Below are 22,139 nucleotides of genomic sequence, written 5' to 3'. Positions count from 1 at the left end.
TCTCTCTCTTTCTCTCTCTCTCTCTCTCTCTTTCTGTGTCTCTGTCTCTGTCTCTCTCTTTTTTTTCATGGACTTAAGTATCGGCTTCCATTTTCACTTCCTGGATAAGTTTAAGCATGTCTTTCATAGAGGCAACTTACTGTCAGCCAGCCAGGCAATTTTTTTTTTTTTTTTTTTGCAGTATTTTTTTAAAGGCCTGTCTTGCAAATGTGACAAAAATGAAACACCCTCCTCTTCCTCTTTTTGGTTTTGGTTTTTTGCGATGGCAGAACACATTTTGTAAGAGTGAATTTTCCACTTGCAGCAGCTATAATTTCGAGCGTCTAAAGGGGTAGGGGAAGGATGTGTAGCACTGACAGCAAAAAAATGTCTTTAGCTATGTCACACTTACTTAGTGCAGTTTATTAATAACTGAGTCCCTGAGGGAAATCATCCCTGGATGGCTTTCAAATATTGTCTTAAAAGCTTGACAGAATGTATAATATGGATCAGTGTATGTTGAATTAAAACCGTTATGAGCTATTTTGAGATTTGTGTTTTTGGCAGCGACTCTAGCAAGGGTCAGAGCACAGGCAGAGAAGTACATAGCAGTATGGACACATTTCCTCTGACAAAGCATACGGGAAACAATATTTCACTACCGGGATGTGATGTATTATTTCACAATATGTGCAATGACAAAGGTATACCACAATGTTCAGAATGGTATAATTTGTAATACTTTTTTTAATACGATGATACAAGCACTTAAGAATTCAACCACCTGTTTTGTTTGAATCCTTTTATTTGCTGTTACCATTTTTGTGGTATATGGTATAAATTAGTATGTTACGGATTTCGCATGCTTAAAACTCAAGTTTTGTAAAACAAAAATACATTTGAAAGGTTTTACAGTGTAACTGGCTATTTTAAAAGATCATTCATACAGCAGTGTGTACTTTCTTCTTCTTCTGCTCCTTCTTCTTCTTTTGCTAAATAAATCAAAATAACACAAATATCATTCGCTTCCAATGTGCTCATATAATATTGTGGTGTTTAAACTTATTTGTGAAACATGTAAGTGTGGTGATGTACAGGTTAATAGTTTGGATAATTATAATCAGCACAGAGTTTAACTTGTTCCTTCTCTTCAAGGTATTTGCATATTTTGAGCCCATACACATGAGTCGTGCTGTGTGAAGGTCTGTGTGTGTGTGTGTGTGTGTGTGTGTGTGTGTGAGAGAGAGAGAGAGAGAGAGAGAGAGAGAGAGAGAGAGAGCAAGACTATGTGCTGTACAGTCATGCCAAGTGGCATTTCATTTACCAGTGGACAGATGGATGGATTTTAAGCATGGGGAACTACAAGAGCAGAGCACAATAACCCACCCTCTTTTAGTATAGGATTCATTTAATCCCTTTTCTGATCTCACTCTCTCTCTCTCTCTCTCTCTCTCTCTCTCTCTCTCTCTCTCTCTCTCTCTCTCTCTCTCTCTCTTTTCTCTCTCTCTCAGACATACACTCCTTCACTCTTGTTCTCAATAAAGGAAGTTGCTATTTAATTTGATAAGGGATTACAGGATTGCTGGTTGCATCCACAAACACTGTCTGCTTTGTGTCTCAATAAAAAAAAAAAAAAAAGATTATTATTAATGAATGAATATTAATGAATTATATAATAATAATAATAAAAAAATAATTATAATAATAATAATAATTATTATTATTATTATTATTATTATTATTATTATTATTATTTTATTATTATGTCAACAACATGAACATTTGTTGTCTAATGTTTGTGTAAAAACACTTTCTTTGGTTTAACCGAAAAACCACACAGCACAAAGTACACTTAGAACAGATAAAAATGTGCGATTAAGTTGCGATTAATCACAAGCTAACTCGTGACAATTGTGCGATTAATTGCGGTTAAATATGTTAATCGATCAACAGCCCTAATCAACCCTAAACAACAATGTGTGTGTGTGTGTGTGTGTGTGTGTGTGTGTGTGTGTGTGTGTGTGTGTGTGTACTCTTGGGCACTTGCACGGCATGGGAGGAATAATAATAATAATGATGATAATTATAATTATAATAATTATAATAATTATTAATATTATTTTAATAATAATAATATCAATGCACACACACACACACACACACACACACACACACACACACACACACACACACACACATATATTTATATAAATATATATATATATATATATATATATATATATATATATATATATATATATATATATATATGGGCATTTCTTCAGCTCCAGTTTGAAACTGTGATTCCGTCTGTGTGGCTCCTGTGTAAGATCACTGGAGCCAAGCGGATACAGATTGGGGTAAATCCTCAACCGCAAACAACGTGCATGACAGTACAGCGAGATCGCGCTCCACCTACCGTTCCTGCCCTCGGTGACGTCCACTGTCGACACGATGAAGGTTGCTGTACGGTTTGGGATACAGCCGGTGCGCGCGCAGTTCTCTCAGTAGGTGGCTGAACTTCCTCCTCATTCATTTAGACTTTACTGTTACCTCTCATTTGAATCGTTGAATCATTTGCTCACAACACTGCACAGAGACCGCTAGAAGACATGGAGGAACCGGCTTAGAAAAAAGGAGATAAACAAAACGTGTTTTAGTGCAAAAAAAAAAAGAAAAAAAAATCTTTTCTCATGATCTTGGATTAAATACTTGGATTAAGTAAGTAATATTTATTTACTTACTCATTTCAGTATCAGTCTAATATTTCTGATGTCTATGTCTATATATATATATATATATATATATATATATATATATATATATATATATATATATATATATACATACATAATTTTTTTATATTTATTATTATTATTATTTTTTTACATATTTAAATGCTAAACGAGTCACTATTTAAATGTCTGAATTTGCATCTTCAAAAAAACTGACCCACATGTAATGTTTTTTTTTAATTGATTTACAGATTAATTATAGCTATATAGTAATCAACTGTTCCAGTTTGTGTTATGCAAAATAAAGTTGTATTAAAGGGTATCATAATAAAGTTCACTTAACAAACCGGCACCAAAAACATTATAACTATAAAGCAATCAATCAAGCAAACGTTCTATTCAAGCCTCTGTCTGTCTCGTATGTAGAGATGTGAAAGCAGTTCTTTTGTTATGGAACCATTTCAGTTTTAGTCTGTTTTATTAGACTAGTTCTGTTCTGTTCAATAGTTCAGTGTTCAATTTCCCTGTAAAGATGAGACGCTTTTGACAAGCTTTGTCTTGAACAGAAATTATAAATGTGATTAGATTTTTTACTTTTGGTGGCAACGCAGAAAAACAATGAACGGATTGTTTTTTTAAGGTCAAATGTCCAGAATTTTAGTGCGAAAACCTAATGATAAGTGACCGACTAAATGACCATTTGACCATTTCACATATAAAATATATAATAAGCGCCAAGTAAAACTGGATAATATTGTTTCGAATACAGATTGAACCACTCATAAAATGTCGACTCGGGTTTTAGATTTCGGGGATACAGTTACAAAGTACATCAAATGTTTTGTAAGTCATTTATGCAGGGCAACTGAGAGGTCGATTAGAATTGAACTGTGAAAAAAAAAAAAAAAGATAATTATAACAGCAGCACAAACCCAAGTTTCCATTAACTGACCACAGTGTGAGATAGTGAACAGAGACAGAAAGTGCTAATCCCCAAAGGTGCTAGAAATTAGCATCTTAGACACACTATCAAGGACTGATACATTTATATTTTCAAAAGCCAAAGAATATAAACTGCAAATTATACACATAATTTGACAAAGACATCATCTCAGAACAAGAACACAAGCTAACAGCACAGCAAGGAGGCTGAAAATAGCAACATGCCACAATACTATGGGCTGTGCGTTCTATATTAACTTACCGGCCTAGAGGTCATAGTTGTTCCGGTAAAAAAAAAAAACAGTTCAGCCTCAAAAACCCTATTTTTTATCTTTCTTTTTTTTTGCATCAAATACACCAGCTTCCTGTTAGAGAAGGGCTTTCGCTGACTTCCCCCTTGCTCTGAGTTCAGAGTTCTGAGGATGCAATCAGTCTCTGAGTTCCACTTTTAAAACAGAGCTGGACATTTCTCTGTTCTGTGTGGCTCCAAGGAGAACATAAAACTTTCTGTGTTGATTAATTTGAATAGTGTCTTCCTATTTAAGGAGGTGAAGGCACCAAATCGGGTTCATTCATGTGAAAATCTACATGACTAATACTTATCTTGAAATCTGCAGTTTGGATTTCCAGAAAAAAAACAGCTGAATATATAAAATGTTCCAGCTCCAGTAACAAAAAAGCAGTAGTAAAAACAAGACAGATATAGCTGCATAGTAATAAGAATAGAGCAAAAGAGGAACTAGTGAGAGCGGAATGAGGAAGTAAGTTTTTAGTTTGCCTTTTTTTCTGCTTCAGTGCCTTCCTGCCAAATCGGACAACTTCAGTGTGTGTGTGTGTAGTTGAGTTTGACTATAGCGGTGTCCAGTGAGCTGTAATGCAAACTCCTACTCTGCTTTGTTCTGATGATCTGTTTACTGGAGACCATGTTAAGGACCAACTCTTTTCCTTTTGCTATTTATATAGTTATACATATTATTGTTTGGTGCATTGTGTATTAATGTTTGAGAGAAGCTCTACTGTATTTATTTATTTATTTATTTATATATAATAAACACTAGCTGTCTCATTTGTTGTCAATAAGCTGGACCCCATTAGCCGGTTCTTTTCATGCCTTTTGCCTTTAGTATGTATCCTGTCGTAAATAGGTCCAGTTTCTTTTTAATATAGTATTTTTTTTCAAGTGCAGAATATATATATATATATATATATATATATATATATATATATATATATATATATATATATATATATATATACACACACATTTCTTGTGAGATATATATATATATAGGGGATGAGGGACTTATTAGAAGTGGATGAGGGGCAGTATTGCTTAAATGACTTTACTTGTTTGCATAAGTTCATCTACCATATTCCCTGGGCTTTCCCACCATAAAGCAACTAGAGGAAGTGATTGTGGTATATGCTCGCTCTCTTTACCAGGACTCTGCCCTCCTGAGCTTCTGTTGAAGACACTTTGAATATGTATTTTGAATACTGTTGTGTTCTAGCAGGAACTGGAGTGCACACACATATATATATATATATATATATATATATATATATATATATATATATATATATATATATATATATATATATATCTGCAGACAAAATTCTGGGAAGATAGGATAAGGTTTAGAGCAGAGGTGCCCAAACGTGTTTTCTATAAATGGCCGAAAAATGTAACTTGATTAAGGGGTTGAGTGATCCACATATAATTCAGTTTTATTTCTAACCTCTTCTAGATGAATGAATTCCATAAAATGCCATAGCGTTCAATGCCTAACACGGCTATTCAAACTATAAGCAATACAGCCATATTTTTGTAATCTCAGTGACCTATAATGAGAAACCTAAATCTGTTCCTTTTCGAAAGTTGGTTTACAAATTGGGCAGCAGCAAAGAATATTATGTAGGTGAGTGTCAGGTAGTTTTTTTTTTTTTACTTTTTTTCTCAAAAATAAACTTGTCCAAGGAAGGTACAGCCAAAGTTGTAAAAAAGGCAAAATTAAAGGTCACCAGAGGCCAAGCTTAATTATATTTACAGTACTATAGCTTTTGCTTAGCTTCTTTTTTTATTGCTTCAGAAGACTATTCCCTTACACTTAGCTTCCAAAGGTTAGAAGACTGCTTCTATTTTTGTATTTTTATCAGTGAACAAGTCTCGTTATATACATAAATATACCTATAGTGTGCCAATAAAGTGATGTAATAAACCATGCAACTTATTCAATACAAGCCCTCGGAATGATTTGTTTCTACACAGTAGCTGAGTCTGTTCATGAGTCAAAGAACTGCTTTGAACAAACACGGGGGCAGAGTGTTACTGTATATTCATTCAAAGTTGATCCGATAGTCTTTGACCCCTTTTTATGTGATTGTACAGTGCTCGTGTTTGGAAAACCCCCAGTACCTTTTAATACCCTGCAACCCCAATTACCTTGCATCCAATCCAATAATATACATCACACAATATACAACATAGCAGGGAGTTTTCCTACAATTACAGAGTTTGAGTCAAGGAGATTCATAGATGAGCTATGCCTTGCAGAATCAGATAATATATAAACACACGAAGAAGAATAGAAGAGGGAACAATGTAGTTTTAATTCCTGTTGCTATTTTCCCATTGCAAACCTGGATGAATGTATCAAATTTTTATTCACATATGTACTCGATACTGTAACATAATATTTGGTGTGCATGTGATAGATAGACTTTTTTTCAGAGGCAGAGTAGAAGTGTAAATATAATTTTTTGTATCACTTTAAATCAAATTAAAATCACCTCAAAATACTATACTCGAAATTCAATATTTTTTTTGTGATGTGAAAATTAATAGAAGAGAAATGAAAGTATCCGTTATTTTTATACATGAGCTGCTTTTGTTTTTCTTGAAAAAAACGAATACTAGTTCATGTCATATAGCATGTTTGGGTCTCAAGTGAAGGGAAAATGTAATGATATTGCATCCAAACACATCCTATATATCTATCATCCAACTTTATGGTACCAGTTTGGGAGAGAACCACATATGCCTGTAAAAGTCCGGTGTCCCAATACTTTTGCCCATATGGTGTGTGTGTGTGTGTGTGTGTGTGTGTGTGTGTGTGTGTGTGTGTGTGTATGTATGTTTAAGGGCATGTGAGACAAACCACAAGGTACTATGATGTGAACAGAAGAGAGACAGAGTGAGAAAGAGGCAGAGAGAGACCTTATTGTAACGTTACTGATTCTAGAATCAGAACAGCAGGTTTTTATGTTTGGTTTTCTCCAAAAATACTTTATACCAGTGTGTATAGAGAATTGCGATGACTTACAATAGGTTTTAATAATTAGACTCGAACAATATCACTCCAAAGCACAGCTTTTACTGTGGATGTCTTCTGTAGAACGACAGTGAAAGGAGCAGTGTTCAGCAGAGTGATATGGCATTTAATTTTAATTTTTGTGGAATATAATGTGGACTGTACTTTCCAAATAGAGTAATAGTTTAAACAGCTGGTTCTACTTGCTTAATCTGTACCGGGAGTACAAAATGCAGAGCTTGTGTGTGTGACATTGTTTCCCCTTGCGTCTTCCTTTAAATGGCTTTCAATTCGCTGAGTCTTACATTTGCACACCACAGGACCACCATCTCTGTACTTCCTGTTTAAAAGAGTAGATATCTTTTGATGTACAAGTAACAAATATCACTATATTTTGAAATATAAGAGAAAGCCGTTATAGCAATTATACATTATTCCATAAATAACCCCAGCTGTCATGTTGCATAACAGCAGCAATGTCTGGTTTCTGTACTCATTTCGCTGGTTGTCTGTGTGCAGGTTTTTATCATGGGCTGTGTTGGCACGAAGCCAGACCAGGAATCCGGCGGCAAAACGGTGGGTGATGGCAACGACATAGGAAACCGCAATCAAACAGGGCACTATGTGAAAGACCCGACGGCCGGGAGCAAGGCTGTAAGTGGAATTCTACACCAGTGTTTTTTCATTGGGTTGAGCAGGAAAGCGAAGAGGCTTCTAAAAAGAAGAAGTGTTACAGGGACTTTCTCATAATCTTACTTCGGCTTAAAAAGTTGATGATTGCACATTAGTGAGTCGCCGATGTTTGCAAGGTCGTCGACAATGGAATATTTTAGTATGTTCAGCTTGCTCGGGTGTGCTTCCTCTTCCTGACTGCTAAAGTAGGGTGACGGCACAGAATGAGGGTTTATTCCAATATATTGTCCTGAAATTTGCCGAAACGTCACATGACTCATCTTTCTGAAACAACTCCCTATCCCCTACATAGTGCTGTCAAATGTGTAAGCATAGTGTGCTAACTTCAGTAAATGTATGAAATCTCACAATTTTAGTGTACAAACCCTTATATAAACTCTAATGGGAAATTAATGCTCTAAAGAGAATAGGGAACCATTCTCGACACTAATGCTAATGATGGTTTCATTTTTAAGTCAAAACCCCATGTAATTATTATGAGATACAGAAGTTCCAAAAATGTTTTTGTTGTAGCATCATGCTTCAGGATCTGAAAGATCTTTCAACAAAACATTCCAGTTTCATAGTAGTTTCAGAGCAGTGCCTCCAAAGAAAAAATATACTATATAAATACCATCAAGTATAACATTCAGCACCTTACAACTAAAGAACAAATTGCTGAACACCATTTTACACAGATTTTCTTCTGTTTTAATAATGTATTTTAAGAGCAGAGGCTTTCAATCTCTTTAAACTTGTTTAACTATCAAATATAAAAAGATTGGCTACAGAATGATTTATTAACATAGTCCGAATATTCAAATATATGGCTCAGTCACAGAAATGTGTCATTCATTTCTCATCATTATCAATTTTGTTGCAATAGAGGTTTTACTGCTGAAATTTTATTTTTATTTTTTATTTTTTTTTGTAGGCTTACATGTTTTCGAATTATCAAGGGTGTGGATGTGTTTTTATTCAATTTACCTACTAGCTTCAACTTTGAGGATATAATAAACGAAGGAAAAACATCAGTTTTGATGAATAAAACAATTACATACTATGCCTAAGGGATGCCACAATGAGAAACATTGCATTAGGAAACACTGATTTTGTCTTAGGAGGTAATATTTACTCCTAGAATGGAGGGTTTTTAGATGTACTGTAAAATCAAATATTTGAAAGCATAAAGGGTTGGGTAGGCAAAAAGAAAATTTAAATGATTTAACATTCAATATAATATAAAAATTAGTATGCCAACTGTTGGTGGATTTTAAACTCTGTATAACATTTGAATGTATTTGTACAGGATTGTGAGGATATTTTATACAAGACAATAAAAGACAACACCAATTCTAAAGTCTAAAATCTGTCAGGCCCAGTTTATGCACTCTTGCCACAAACTTAAAGAGTTTATCAAGTATTAAGTTAATAGGTAAAACAGGATTCATGTGATTTTAAACAGCAAAGACCTCATAGGGACACAAAAGTGTAATTATTTGGTAATAATCCGAACTTACTTTAAAATTCATTCATTCCTATTTCCAATTTAATTTCATGTAAATGACATTTTCTTAAGTTTCACGTCAAAACATGATTGGTTTGGTGAAATGTTAAGTAAATATTAGTAAAAAGGTCTTGATTGTGATATTCAGGGCTACATGAATATAGAAAGTAAAAAACCTGGTTAACTGAAAGGTGTAGCCAATGCTCCAAAGAGGATCTGTGATAATTCTATGCTGTGCAACCTACAAGTCATGCTACATTTTATAATACAGAACACAAAGGAAAAATGTTGCAATATAAAATATTACATAAACGGTTATTTCATCCTGTACTCTATACTCATTAGAACATTACAATTAATTTCAATAAGTCACACTACAATAGTAAATCTGCCAGACTTTGATGTATTAATAGTTACCAACAGAACCCTTGATGCAAATAATAGACGCTGGTGTAAAGTAACTGCTGAGCATTGGTCTGTGGCTAACCAAAAGCCTGTGCAATGTAGCCAGAGCTATCATACGCCAAACAAGGAAAAAGGATTCAGGGTGTATGGGTCATAAAGGTAAAATGTTTGTGACAGTTTTAACACTGACCTTGTTCATGAAAAAAAAATAAACCACGATTTTCGTTTTTGCTGTTTGTCCTCTTTTAAGCTATGAGAATTTGTCCAGGAATGGAAGGTGGGAAGGGAATTCAGAAATAAAGTTAACTTAATTAAGTTAGCATAACATTTCAGTTTGTTCTTTATTATTTAATTAATGTCTGAAGCTGGACTGAGAGAGAGACTATTATCTAATTTCAGTCATTTTATACTATTGGAAGGTTTCGAGAAGTAGATGCAGCAACTCAGGCAAATTTCACTAAAACCTAGTCAATGTTCTGCCCCTGCCAAATAACATCTGTATAATTTGAACAATGGCCGAACTGTAGGGCTGCGCCACATCCACGTCCTGTTTGTGACGTTGGTGGCTTTAGTGTTGTGTCGTCCTCTTGTTACAACCTAGAATTGATTCTGTGGTGGTGGTTTAAACATGTAGGATTATCCAGATGGGGGGTACAGCTAAACACTATGGCAGTGCCTCTTCATTTAAAAGCAGACAATATTTACTTTATGTACACATCACTTTAATACTCGAAACACAAAGCCAATATAACTTCTCCCAATTCAATTCAACTGAATTAAACAACAGACATCATTGCAAAAAGCAGCTTTACCAGATTGTGGATATAGACTGTTAATGGCAAAGTGAGAGGCCACCATAGCGTAGAAAGAGACAATATGAGGAAGAAACCCAGAGAGGAACCAGGCTTAAAAGTGAACCCATTCCCAGTGTGATTGTATGATTCATTATGATTCCTTCTCTGTATACTATTATATGCTATATAATATACTATAAAGTCAGTCATTTGAAAGAAAAATAGAATCCTGGAATAAGCACAGGATAGGCTTTGGGATTAGAGCAGCAGTTCATTGATACTGTACATGCACTTCTGCTAAAGCTGGCGGGATTAAATCTTAGTCGTAATCTATTTTTTTTTCCATGTTTTTTTTTTTTGTTGCGAAAAAATATGGGACCATCTACAAACGTGGAAAGTGAGCCAGAATTGAACTGCAAGAGCAGAAGCTCTTCGCTCTTTCTTAGAAAGCTCTAACAAAATCCTTCCGAAGTGTTGATGAAGTAGCTGCTGCTGTGCAGTTTGACATGTATTTGATTTGTATTTGTAGGAGTGTTATATTTAGATTTAACTTTATCGTCATTGTGCAAGGTATATGTACAGAACCAATGAAATGCAGTTAGCATCTAACCACAAGTGCATAAGTGACCAATTTACAATGAATAAATAGCAGTGTGATAAATAAGGGTATGGGGGGCTATTTATACAGGGGTGAGGATGAATAATGTACAAAAGGTGCCGTAGGTAATAATATATGTGTATATATAGTAATATACAATATACTGTGCAACGATTGAGCATAGATGTCGGGAGATAACTATAACAAATCACATATTTTAAAGCCTTTACCTTTTATTAGCATGATACCCATTGCATATGTATCAGGCTTACAGCTTTGACAGACACTTTTCACAGAAGTTGCTCTTTCAACAGAAACTGACACAATTATTGATTTCATAACTGAATGTGTCAGAACAAATCTTTAAGTGATTTGAACAATTGTTAACTATTTATCTTTTATTAAGGTTCAGTTCATATTTATAAGCTTTGAAAAAAACAATTTGTCCTAACAGAAATCACTGTTGCTTCTTTTTCTTAACAGAACAAAAGCTCAAATCTTCCTTCCGCAAGCGCAGATGGTGAGTGACATTTTTCACTCGGTAAAAAATTTGTTACAAATGTCCTACGATCAGCCTAAAATCAACCGTCACCCATCCCTGGTTTGAGACTAATCATTTTAAAAGGAAGACGTGTGAACGTTTGGTTTTGAAAACTTTCTAAAGCTATAGATAATTCGGTTCAATTGAGGTGGAGCGCTATTTCATAAAATGTTCACTGTATTCTAAAGAGGAAGTCATATCTAACAGTCTCATCTAACATCTAAAAGCTGAGCTATTAATACTATACTTTCCTACACGTTAATTTGCAGAGATGCTACTCAAACAAACCGTAATACATGTTAGATTTTCTTAACATTTCCTGTTTGCCACTTTAAAAGTATTTATAGCGTGATGAATTCTCAGTGCTTAATGTTCTGGCTTTACACATTTTTTATAATGTGATAAGTACACTGATTCGACATTAACTGTGGCCGAGTAAAAATGAAAAGTCTGTTGATGCTTCGTAGATTTCGACAACATCGCCATAGCGCTCTTCGATTACGAAGGCTTGCACGAAGGGGACCTGGGCTTTAAAAAAGGAGACAAGTTAAACATTTTACAAGAGTAAGTGCCCCCGTACATACGATGTCGAAAGTGGTTCCTGGATTTATTTTCACACATCCATTCTTTGTCTCTTTGCAGGTCAGGAGAATGGTGGAAAGCAAAGTCTGTGAGCACTGGTCAGGAGGGCTACATTCCCAGTAACTATGTAGCTAAAGACACACTTCAAACTGAAGAGTGAGTGTATGATATACACAATATAGCATATCAGAAAGACATCATGCAGTATATTATCAACAAACTATGCCGGGAATTCAGGGTAATGACGAGCACAGTGTGTACAAATCAGTTCAATTTGTATTGATGGCTATTAGCTAGATATCAGCACTGAGTCAGCCTTGGCACATACAGCTTTTGCGCACTAAAGTTTATTTAGAGATCAGCCAGCATAAAGGTTAGCCTTTTTTAATTCCACTCTTATCCAAGGTCTGACCACTCATACCACCTCCCACTGTTATTTCAGCTTCTGTTTTTTTAACTAAACTTAGCTGAATGCATTTCCAAAAATCTACGCATGAACTGTAGTGGACGCCATTGAAAAAGAAGTACACCATTTCTGTATTGAAATTAAAGTACAAATACCCTGCTTAAATATCCCGCCTGTAAAAATAAGTACAGTATAAGCATTACAAGTTTTGGTCTTTTGCAGTTTTGATATGATATAATATTCTATATTACATTACATAATAATAATTTAAGCAATTTCTTCTGAGCATCATAACTTCTTAAGGAGTTAAGGTGCTTTCTGTTGTTACACACACACAGTAAGAATACACCAACACTTGCGAGAACCATAGGGTTAAGTTTGTGGTCTTGTGGCAGATTGTCTTTTATCGCAGTTTATGTACTGTATTTACCTCAGAGTGTGAGAATGACAGCATGTGCTTATGAAATGTAATGGAGTTAAACCCATTAAAATGTAGTGAAGTCAAAGTTTTAGAAAATGAAACTGCAGTTAATTACTTATGGTGCTTCAGTACAGTTCTGAAGTAAAAAATACTTTGTTACAACTGTAAAAGAATCAGTTGTAGGAGTTATTTTGCCAGGAACATTCACACGTTCCAGAACTTTTGACAAACTAATGAAATGCTTGACGTAAAACGAATGCATTTCTTTACCTCAATGTAGCCACCAGTGTTGCTAGCTATTTGTTATGATTTTACAGCGCTTATGAAGTAAACAGCGGCTAGGATTTTAAAATAAATACAAGGCATTTTTAATCAGCAACCAAAACAGCTACAATAGAAAATGAACAGGTTACTTTATCAGAAAGGTTTTGTCTCTCGTTGTCCACATGCTTCATGTCTGACATCCCGTTCCCCCTGAGACTTGTGGCTTACATAAACAGTCTATTTTTTTTTCTGGTGCTCCGTGTGGACTATAGAATGCACACCTGTAAGCCAGTGCTTTTGTGAATGTCTTTTAGCTGGTTCTTCAAAGCAGTGAGCAGGAAAGATGCAGAGAGACAGCTCCTGGTTGCTGGGAATAAAGTGGGCTCTTTCATGATCAGAGACAGTGAGACCACTAAAGGTGAGTTCAACCTACCTGCTAAATTCAACTCTCAAAAGTCTCTTCATCATTTGCTTCTATCGTATTTCCTAAAAGAGTTTAATCTTGTCATTAGTAAATGATTATCAAATAAATAAAAAGAATCATATCAAATAAAGATTATGCTGATTTATTATTATTATTTTCATTTTTCTAGAGTTCAGTAGTTATTGATGAGGTAATTCACACTAATTAGCACTTCTTTGTCACAGGAAGCTACTCATTATCTGTTAGGGACCACGACCCTCAAACAGGTGACACAGTGAAGCATTACAAGATCCGCACTCTAGACAGTGGTGGTTTCTACATTTCGCCTCGAATCACGTTCAACACCCTGCAGGAGCTGGTCAACCATTACAAGAGTAAGAGCCAAAGGAAATCATAACGCATACACCACAACATGTCTAACTTAAAGGGGTCTGACTGTACTGTGGCTAAGATAAAAAAATATATTTTTTTAAAGAAATAATAATAATAATAAAAAAAAAAAAAAAAAAAAAATATATATATATATATATATATATATATATATATATATATATATATATATATATGTGTGTGTGTATGTGTGTGTGTGTGTGTGTGTGTGTGTGTGTGTGTGTGCGCGTATGTATGTGTGTGTGTTTTCACTTTAAGCCAAATAATCATGTTTATTTTAGAGAGAGAGTTTCCAAAGCTGTATCTAGTCAAATAGAGTATTTCCTATTCACAAGAAAGAATTCATAAAATGAAGAAAAAAGGTGTAATCTCTTTGTGTCACATTGTGAGATGTTCTCGCAGCAATTCATCTTAGCAGTAAGTAGCGCAGGTCTTGTGCTCTTTTTTTGAGCTGAGTGTACATTTTCCATTTAAAAGTACTTTTTTGCTATCTAATACACACTCTGTAAGCTGTAAGAACAGAACCCCCCTTTTCCAACAACTCACTTTAAAATACACACACAAACATATATATATATATATATATATATAAATTGATTTAAAAAAATTTTTTTTGCATTAGATTAGGTTCATGGATGAGATGTGTTTCTGTCTTTTCCACAGAGCAGGGTGATGGACTGTGTCAGGCACTCACTGGCGCCTGCATCAGTGCCAAACCCCAAAAGCCATGGGAAAAGGATGCCTGGGAAATCCCACGAGAATCTCTCAAGCTGGACAAAAAGCTGGGAGCTGGACAATTTGGAGAAGTTTGGATGGGTAAAACCAGTTTCCTTTTAATGTTTTTGTGATATCTTTTACTGGTCTATTTTGACCCTTCCGGCATCTCACAGCAACATTTGATTCAGATGGTCAGAGATATTTCTGCGTGTTAAAGTTTTTTTGCATATGAAACTCAGTTTCTTGAATATATGTCATGGCCATGAAAAAACAATGAGCAAATGAATAATAACGCATATGTAAGATTTTAATTGTAGTTTCTCTTCTCGATTTCAGCCACATACAACAAGCATACCAAAGTGGCTGTGAAGACTATGAAGCCAGGCAGTATGTCTGTGGAGGCATTCTTGATGGAAGCAAACCTTATGAAGAGTCTCCAGCATGACAAGCTGGTCCGCCTTAATGCTGTAGTTACCAAGGAAGAGCCCATCTACATCATCACAGAATTCATGGAGAAAGGTGTGTGTGTGTGTGTGTGTGTGTGTGTGTGTGTGTGTGTGTGTGTGTGTGTGAATGGATGGATGATTTCTTAGAAAAAAAAGGCAGAGTTTCCATTTTTAACTGTCAATGTCTGCATTTTAAAGGCAGTTTATTGGACTTCATTAAGACTGACGAAGGAAATCGTCTCCAGTTGCCCAAACTGATAGACTTCTCTGCACAGGTAAGACTGTCTGTGTCCTGTGTTTTTTTTAAGGTGTGGAACTGAATGTACCATGGAACATTTGCCTTTGATGTACAAAGCAGATTTGTCCTGTTAATGGTTGAATTTTAATATTCAAATACGATAAGCAAACGGTACCTGTGTGTATGTTCACAGGTAGTCATGGACACCGTACCCTGGTGTACCAGGCTTTGTGTGTGTGTGTGTGTGTGTGTGTATATACCTTAAACAATAAAAAAAAATAACTAAATAATAATAATATTTTCAATATTTACTATACAGTATATTTTTATTTTATTAATAAAAGGGGGAAAAACTAACATTTATACCATGAAAACAAAGGGTTAAAAAAGGATTAAACCACAAATCTTGATTTCTTTAATTATAGGATTCCGTAGATATAAAAAAAAAAAAAAAAAAGGGTGTAACAGGCTAATCTGAAAAGTACCACTTCAGAGGCAGTCTAGGACAGACACATGGCGCATTGTTGTGTTGAAGATAACGACTCTTAGCCTAGATTTTGTTCAAGATTCCACTTGTCTCTGTCTGCCCAGATAGCAGAAGGCATGGCCTACATCGAACGAAGGAACTACATACACAGAGACTTGCGGGCTGCAAATATTCTGGTTAATAAGAGTCTGGTGTGCAAAATTGCTGATTTTGGTTTGGCACGTATTATAGAGGACAACGAATATACAGCCAGAGAAGGTGAGTCTCATGGTTCTCATGTTAGCAGGATTGTTAAAAGCTCATTTACTTTTTTACTGAGTAGAGTATGAGACTGTAAATTCTGTTTTTTTTTTTTTTGTAAAGGTGCCAAATTCCCCATTAAGTGGACTGCGCCAGAGGCTATTAACTATGGCTCCTTCACCATCAAATCAGACGTGTGGTCCTTCGGTATTCTTCTCACTGAGATTATCAGTTATGGCCGAACACCATACCCAGGTCAGCACTCCCACACCACATTCTAATGTAGGGTTTTCTTAGTTTTTTTGCTTTGGAACATATCTTTCAAGTAGATCCACTGGCGGAAGGAAAAACAGCGTTCTTTTCAAATTGAAGGGCATTGAAGACCCATGATAACTTTAAACCTCTTTCTCCTAATGAACTGAATAAGAGATTGTCTATTAGTACAATACATTCCTTCATGTTGGTTTAAAACGTTATTTTTATATCATAAAAGAAACTGAGGTCAGAACATAGTTACATAAGGTACAAATATATATATATATATATATATATATATATATATATATATATATATATATATATATATATATACATATATACATATATACATACATATACAAATGGGTGTCAAAAGTGAGATACAGTGTTTTAGTAATGGACATTCTCTCATTCGGTGTTTGGTCCAAAGGAGTGTTTAATTGAGTTGAAAATCAAGCTATTTAATGAATCCTTGCACTCTCTGGATTGGGCAAATGTCCTCATATGAAATAAATTACAATAGAAACTTTTCATATCACCTCAGTCAGAATAACTCTGCATTTATTCAACAGGAAAACAGAACTTTTTTTTTCCTTTGGTCACCATCTGTATACAGATATAATTACAGTTTAATGTGAAGTCTCTGAGGACCTCTGGTGGCTAAAACGAATATTATATTAATTCCAACCAAATCTATATTAAACCAAGCTTAATTTGCATAAAGCAGTTGAAAACCGTAGTTCACTTAAACAGCATAACAATTAGCATAGCAATTAATCATTTTTTTTTATCTGAGTGTTTAATTATAAAGTCATTTTCAGCTGGCTTTTTGTGTGCATGTACAGTAGTAAAATTAATTAAACATAGTCATTTTGGATGCTTTATGTGCATTCATAGCCATTTTGCGGTAGGATATAAATAATCTAATGTTTCTAATATATGACAATGTATTCAGTCAACTTTTCCTGATCAATAATGAATTACTAATGCATTTTCGCACAAAATCTTTGGAGGCAAGTCGTTTTTGTACTCATTGTCTTAGACAAATATTGTTAACATTATACAAGTTCTGTATTGATTAAAATATCAAATGCATCAACAGAAGATTTTTTTTCTGCTTACCTGCTAACCTTATTACTTCTTCCATTTGTTGTCTAGGCATGACAAACCCAGAGGTGATTCGCTCCCTGGAGAGAGGATATCGCATGCAGCGCTTGGACTCCTGTCCTCAGGAGCTCTACGACATTATGCTAGAGTGCTGGAAGAACAAGCCAGAAGATAGACCCACCTTTGAGTACCTTCAGAGCGTGCTGGAGGACTTCTATACGGCCACAGAGAGCCAGTACCAACAACAACCCTGAGATACACACACACACCCACACACACACACACACACACACACACACACCCCTTAGGCTAGGCACATACAGCAAGCACACATGCATTAATATCCAATACAAATGCAGTGTGAGTGAATGACAATGAATCATTTACAAAGATGCAATCTAAATGTAATCATGCAAAGCCTTTTACCTTATGTTGAGTGAAGCATGTGATTGCACAAAAACTGTACAAAGTCATAATTTATGTATGAGATTATTGAGGATTGTTGTGTTTTTGATGTTTTAGTTTTGAGCAATTCTACTGGCTCACATTTATTTTTTTAGGAGTTTTATCTGTGTGAATTTCAGAAATGTTTAGTTTGACATGCTTAGTGAAATGGATTCATTGAAAAAACAGGAAAACTGATGGATTTGAAATTTGCCTCGCTTTAGTTTCATATTTAATGACACTCTAACCCTTAACCCTAAGCAAAATCTTAATCTACATGATTTGATCAGATTTCTGTTGTCTGAATTTTGAATTTGCAATTTGGAATTGTTGAAAAATAATATAAAATAGTTCAAAACTGCAACCTATATTAGGTCTGATTCTTCATTCTTCAGCTTACTAATATTTTTAAACAGTTTTATTAAATGACTTTCATGAGATCATAAGATTTTTTTTTCCTGGTTTGCTGTGATGTACATTCAGTAATTGTCCTGCTTTAATGTGCCTGTAAATTCAAACTACTTCTGACCGTGAAGTCATAACTCTCATTTTCATTTGTTATTTCATTTCAACTTTTTTTTTTTCCTTAAACATCTGTGCAATAATAGCAAATTTCATCATCTATTCTAAAATGCAGTTAATATATTGCCTAAATGCCTAATGTACTATATATTTGTAATAGTTTTGGTTCCTTCTGCACCTCACTTATAACTTGACATAGAAGTTTTTATTAAAATGAAGTACATTTAAAAGAGAGAAGGAGAATTTAACTTTAAATCAAATAGAGATAAATATGAAATAATGGCTTTAGATTTTTATGGGTTTATACCTTTTTCTACATGCTTATTAAATTAAAGGATATCGAATCTTTGTATTGTGCATCGTCTTTCCTTATTATAATAGATCTTTTCTTTCGTTTTAATACAACTACATAAACAAATCTTTAATATCAATCATAGAATTATGGCACACGTCTATCCTAGAATAAATCTTATCCTTTTCAAAAGTATTGGAACAACAAACATTTGGGTTTAAGCAAAAAAATAAATAAATAAACACACCTACAGATGAACTACATTTAGATATCAATCTAAATCTAGATCTATAGTCTCATTATTGTTTTTTGACCTTCAACCCAAATGTCAGTAGTTTATGAGGAAAAGAATGAAATTGACCTACATAGTATAAAAAATTAGAATGCCATTAAAATGTTCCTTATTTAAATAAAATCCTTCCGCTAAAACCTACGTTCTGTCGTTACAAGAAATGTTTACATTAGGGAATATTGTCTTTTTTTATTTACACACATTTTAAGGAAGTGACTCTTCTCTAAAATGTTTGAGGTGCAGCCACTGTTCTATTTCATCCAAAAAAGTGTTCAGTGAAGTTGAATTCAGGAGTGGGGGCCACACAGGCTCTTGCACATCAAACTTGCCACATAATGTATTCATGTACCTCGGTTTGTGCACATTGTTATGCTAGACTCGGTCTGGGCCAAGCTTCTTCCTGCCAATAAATTCTACAGAGTACAAAGATATCATAGAACTTTGTGGCAACAGTTTGGGAAAGGCCTATATATGGGTGTAAGACAGGTGTTCACATAATTTTGCCCATCAAGTGTATTTAAGAAAAAAAAAAAAAACACTATTTTCGTCAAAACAAGACAATTGTAGTAAAATTTTCACTGCGTGTGCCCTAGCGTAGAGGTGTTTAAACACCAGCCCTCACACAGTTCACATAACCAAATTTAGACACACAAGCTATTAATGAAATGCACTCTAGGGTCAATATGCCAGTTTGCTAGATGCACTTATTTTCAAAAACCATCATTGTTAATACTAAATAAACTATAATGGTATGGACAGTTATTACCAAAAAAAAAAAAACATCATTTAAATTCTGTCTTCAAAACCCATCATTCAAATTCTGTCTTCAACAGAGTTGTAGGCTGATTTATCTTAAGTTGTAATCTAGTGTACCAGTGTAGATTTATTCATTGCTGGAGACTTAAAGCACTTTTGTACGTCGCTGGACAAGGGCGTCTGCTAAATGCTGCAAATGTAAATGTAAGTCCTTATTATTCATAAAAACTGCATTCCTTCCCCTTCCCCTAGGTTTTCCACATTGTCCCTTTGAACCTGTTTGAACAACCTTTCTGTTTTGATATAAATATATCTCTCAGAAATTATAGATGCAAGTTAACCTTTAACACATATGACTGAGTACAGGATGCTTACTTGTTTGTACAGCAGAAGCTTTCCAACTTTGCACACACACACACACAAGGTATAGCTTTTATCTATCTATCTATCTTGATTTAGTAACAGCTTATCTCTATAAATCTGAAAATGCAACTAGTTAACAGATCAAATATTTGCATACATATTCCCTGTGATCTCCCAGATGAAGGTTAGTTTTAAAGTAACCAACAGTTTAATGTTTAACAGTTTGCAAATGACTCATAAGTGTATCCTAATTTAGTTACTTGGTGTTAACACTGACTCAATGACAAACAAGTCATTCATAAGAAGACAACTGATGGTACCTGTATATAATTGATCATTTGATTGTTAATCATAAATATAATAATATATTATGTCAGGCAGTCATTCATGCAATCATATGCAAAATTATGATACAACTAAACAGCTACTTCAATTAGGGTACAATATTCAGCAATCAAACATTTATTTGATATGAAAGCTGGCAGCCTGCACGTTTCTAACCTGGACCACTGTCTTCCATATGGATCAATTTTCTGCTCTGATCTCAACAAGTCTGGGCAAAATACTGAGTGGGCACCAATCAGAGGTTGCATTTTTGTCATCATATAGACTTCTTACAAAGTATTTTACAGTATTTTAAAACTCCAAAAATACAAAACACTAAAGTATGTTAGGCCATTTTCATCAAAGGATACACAAATTGTAAAAATCCTATTTAAATATTTGAAATATATATATATATATATATATATATATATATATATATATATATATATATATATATATATAGGCAGTATATAATTATAATCAAGTATACACTCACCGGCCACTTTATTAGGTACACCTTACTAGTACTGTGTTGGACCCCCTTTTGGCTTCAGAACTGCCTTAATCCTTCGTGGCATAGATTCAACAAGGTACTGGAAACATTCCTCAAAGATTTTGGTCCATATTGACATGATAGCATCACGCAGTTGTTGCAAATTTGTCGGCTGCACATCCATGATGCGAATTTCCCGTTCCACCACATCCCAAAGGTGCACTATTGGATTGAGATCTGGTGACTGTGAAGGCCATTTAAGTACAGTGAACTCATTGTCATGTTCAAGATACCAGTCTGAGATGATTCGCGCTTTATGACATGGCGCGTTATCTGCTGGAAGTAGCCATCAGAAGATGGGTACACTGTGCTCATAAAGGGATGGACATGGTCAGCAACAATACTCAGGTAGGCTGTGGCATTGACACGATGCTCAATTGGTACTAATGGGCCCAAAGTGTGCCAAGAAAATATCCCCCACACCATTACACCACCACCACCAGCCTAAACCATTGATACAAGGAAGGATGGATTCATGCTTTCATGTTGTTGACGCCAAATTCTGACCCTACCATCCGAATGTTGCAGCAGAAATCGAGACTCATCAGACCAGGCAACGTTTTTCCAATCTTCTATTGTCCAATTTTGGTGAGCCTGTGTGAATTGTAGCCTCAGTTTCCTGTTCTTAGCTGTCAGGAGTGGCACCCGGTGTGGTCTACTGCTGGTGTAGCCCATCCGCCTCAAAGTTCGACGTGTTGTGCATTCAGAGATGCTCTCCTGCATACCTCGGTTGTAACGAGTGGTTATCTGAGTTACTGTTGCCTTTCTATCAGCTCGAACCAGTCTGGCCATTCTCACCTCTGACATCAACAAGGCATTTGCGCCCACAGAACTGCCGCTCACTGGATATTTTCTCTTTTTTGGACCATTCTCTGTAAACCCTAGAGATGGTTGTGCGTGAAAATCCCAGTAGATCAGCAGTTTCTGAAATACTCAGAAATACTGAAATACTCAGTATATATATATATATATATATATATATATATATATATATATATATATATATATATATATATATATATATATATATATATACAGTACAGACCAAAAGTTTATATATATTATATATACAGTACAGACCAAAAGTTTGGACACACCTGCTCATTCAAAGAGTTTTCTTTATTTT

The 22,139-nt window shown here is 34.8% G+C and overlaps 1 protein-coding gene and 1 long non-coding RNA gene across 2 annotated transcripts; one reads left to right on the top strand and one right to left on the bottom strand.

The window, feature by feature from the left end:
• Window positions 1-408: 408 nt before the first annotated feature.
• On the bottom strand, window positions 409-2,532 carry LOC124398778. Its single transcript, XR_006928123.1, has 2 exons — window positions 2,399-2,532; window positions 409-971 (listed from the first exon to the last, which is right to left on the bottom strand). It is a non-coding gene; the product is annotated as an uncharacterized LOC124398778 (long non-coding RNA).
• hck (HCK proto-oncogene, Src family tyrosine kinase) lies at window positions 2,499-18,778 on the top strand. The gene is made up of 13 exons (XM_046869116.1): window positions 2,499-2,700; window positions 7,487-7,621; window positions 11,427-11,463; window positions 11,952-12,048; window positions 12,127-12,222; window positions 13,472-13,575; window positions 13,806-13,955; window positions 14,635-14,787; window positions 15,025-15,207; window positions 15,333-15,409; window positions 15,964-16,117; window positions 16,223-16,354; window positions 17,516-18,778. Exons 2-13 carry the CDS (start codon window positions 7,496-7,498, stop codon window positions 17,716-17,718), a joined length of 1,512 nt encoding a protein of 503 aa, XP_046725072.1. The 5' UTR covers window positions 2,499-2,700; window positions 7,487-7,495; the 3' UTR covers window positions 17,719-18,778.
• Window positions 18,779-22,139: the final 3,361 nt, after the last annotated feature.

Source organism: Silurus meridionalis, chromosome 16 (assembly GCF_014805685.1).
Source record: "Silurus meridionalis isolate SWU-2019-XX chromosome 16, ASM1480568v1, whole genome shotgun sequence".
Classification (NCBI taxonomy): Eukaryota; Metazoa; Chordata; class Actinopteri; order Siluriformes; family Siluridae; genus Silurus; species Silurus meridionalis.
Note: the sequence above shows the minus strand (reverse complement) of the source record. Positions and strands in the feature narration are given on the sequence as shown.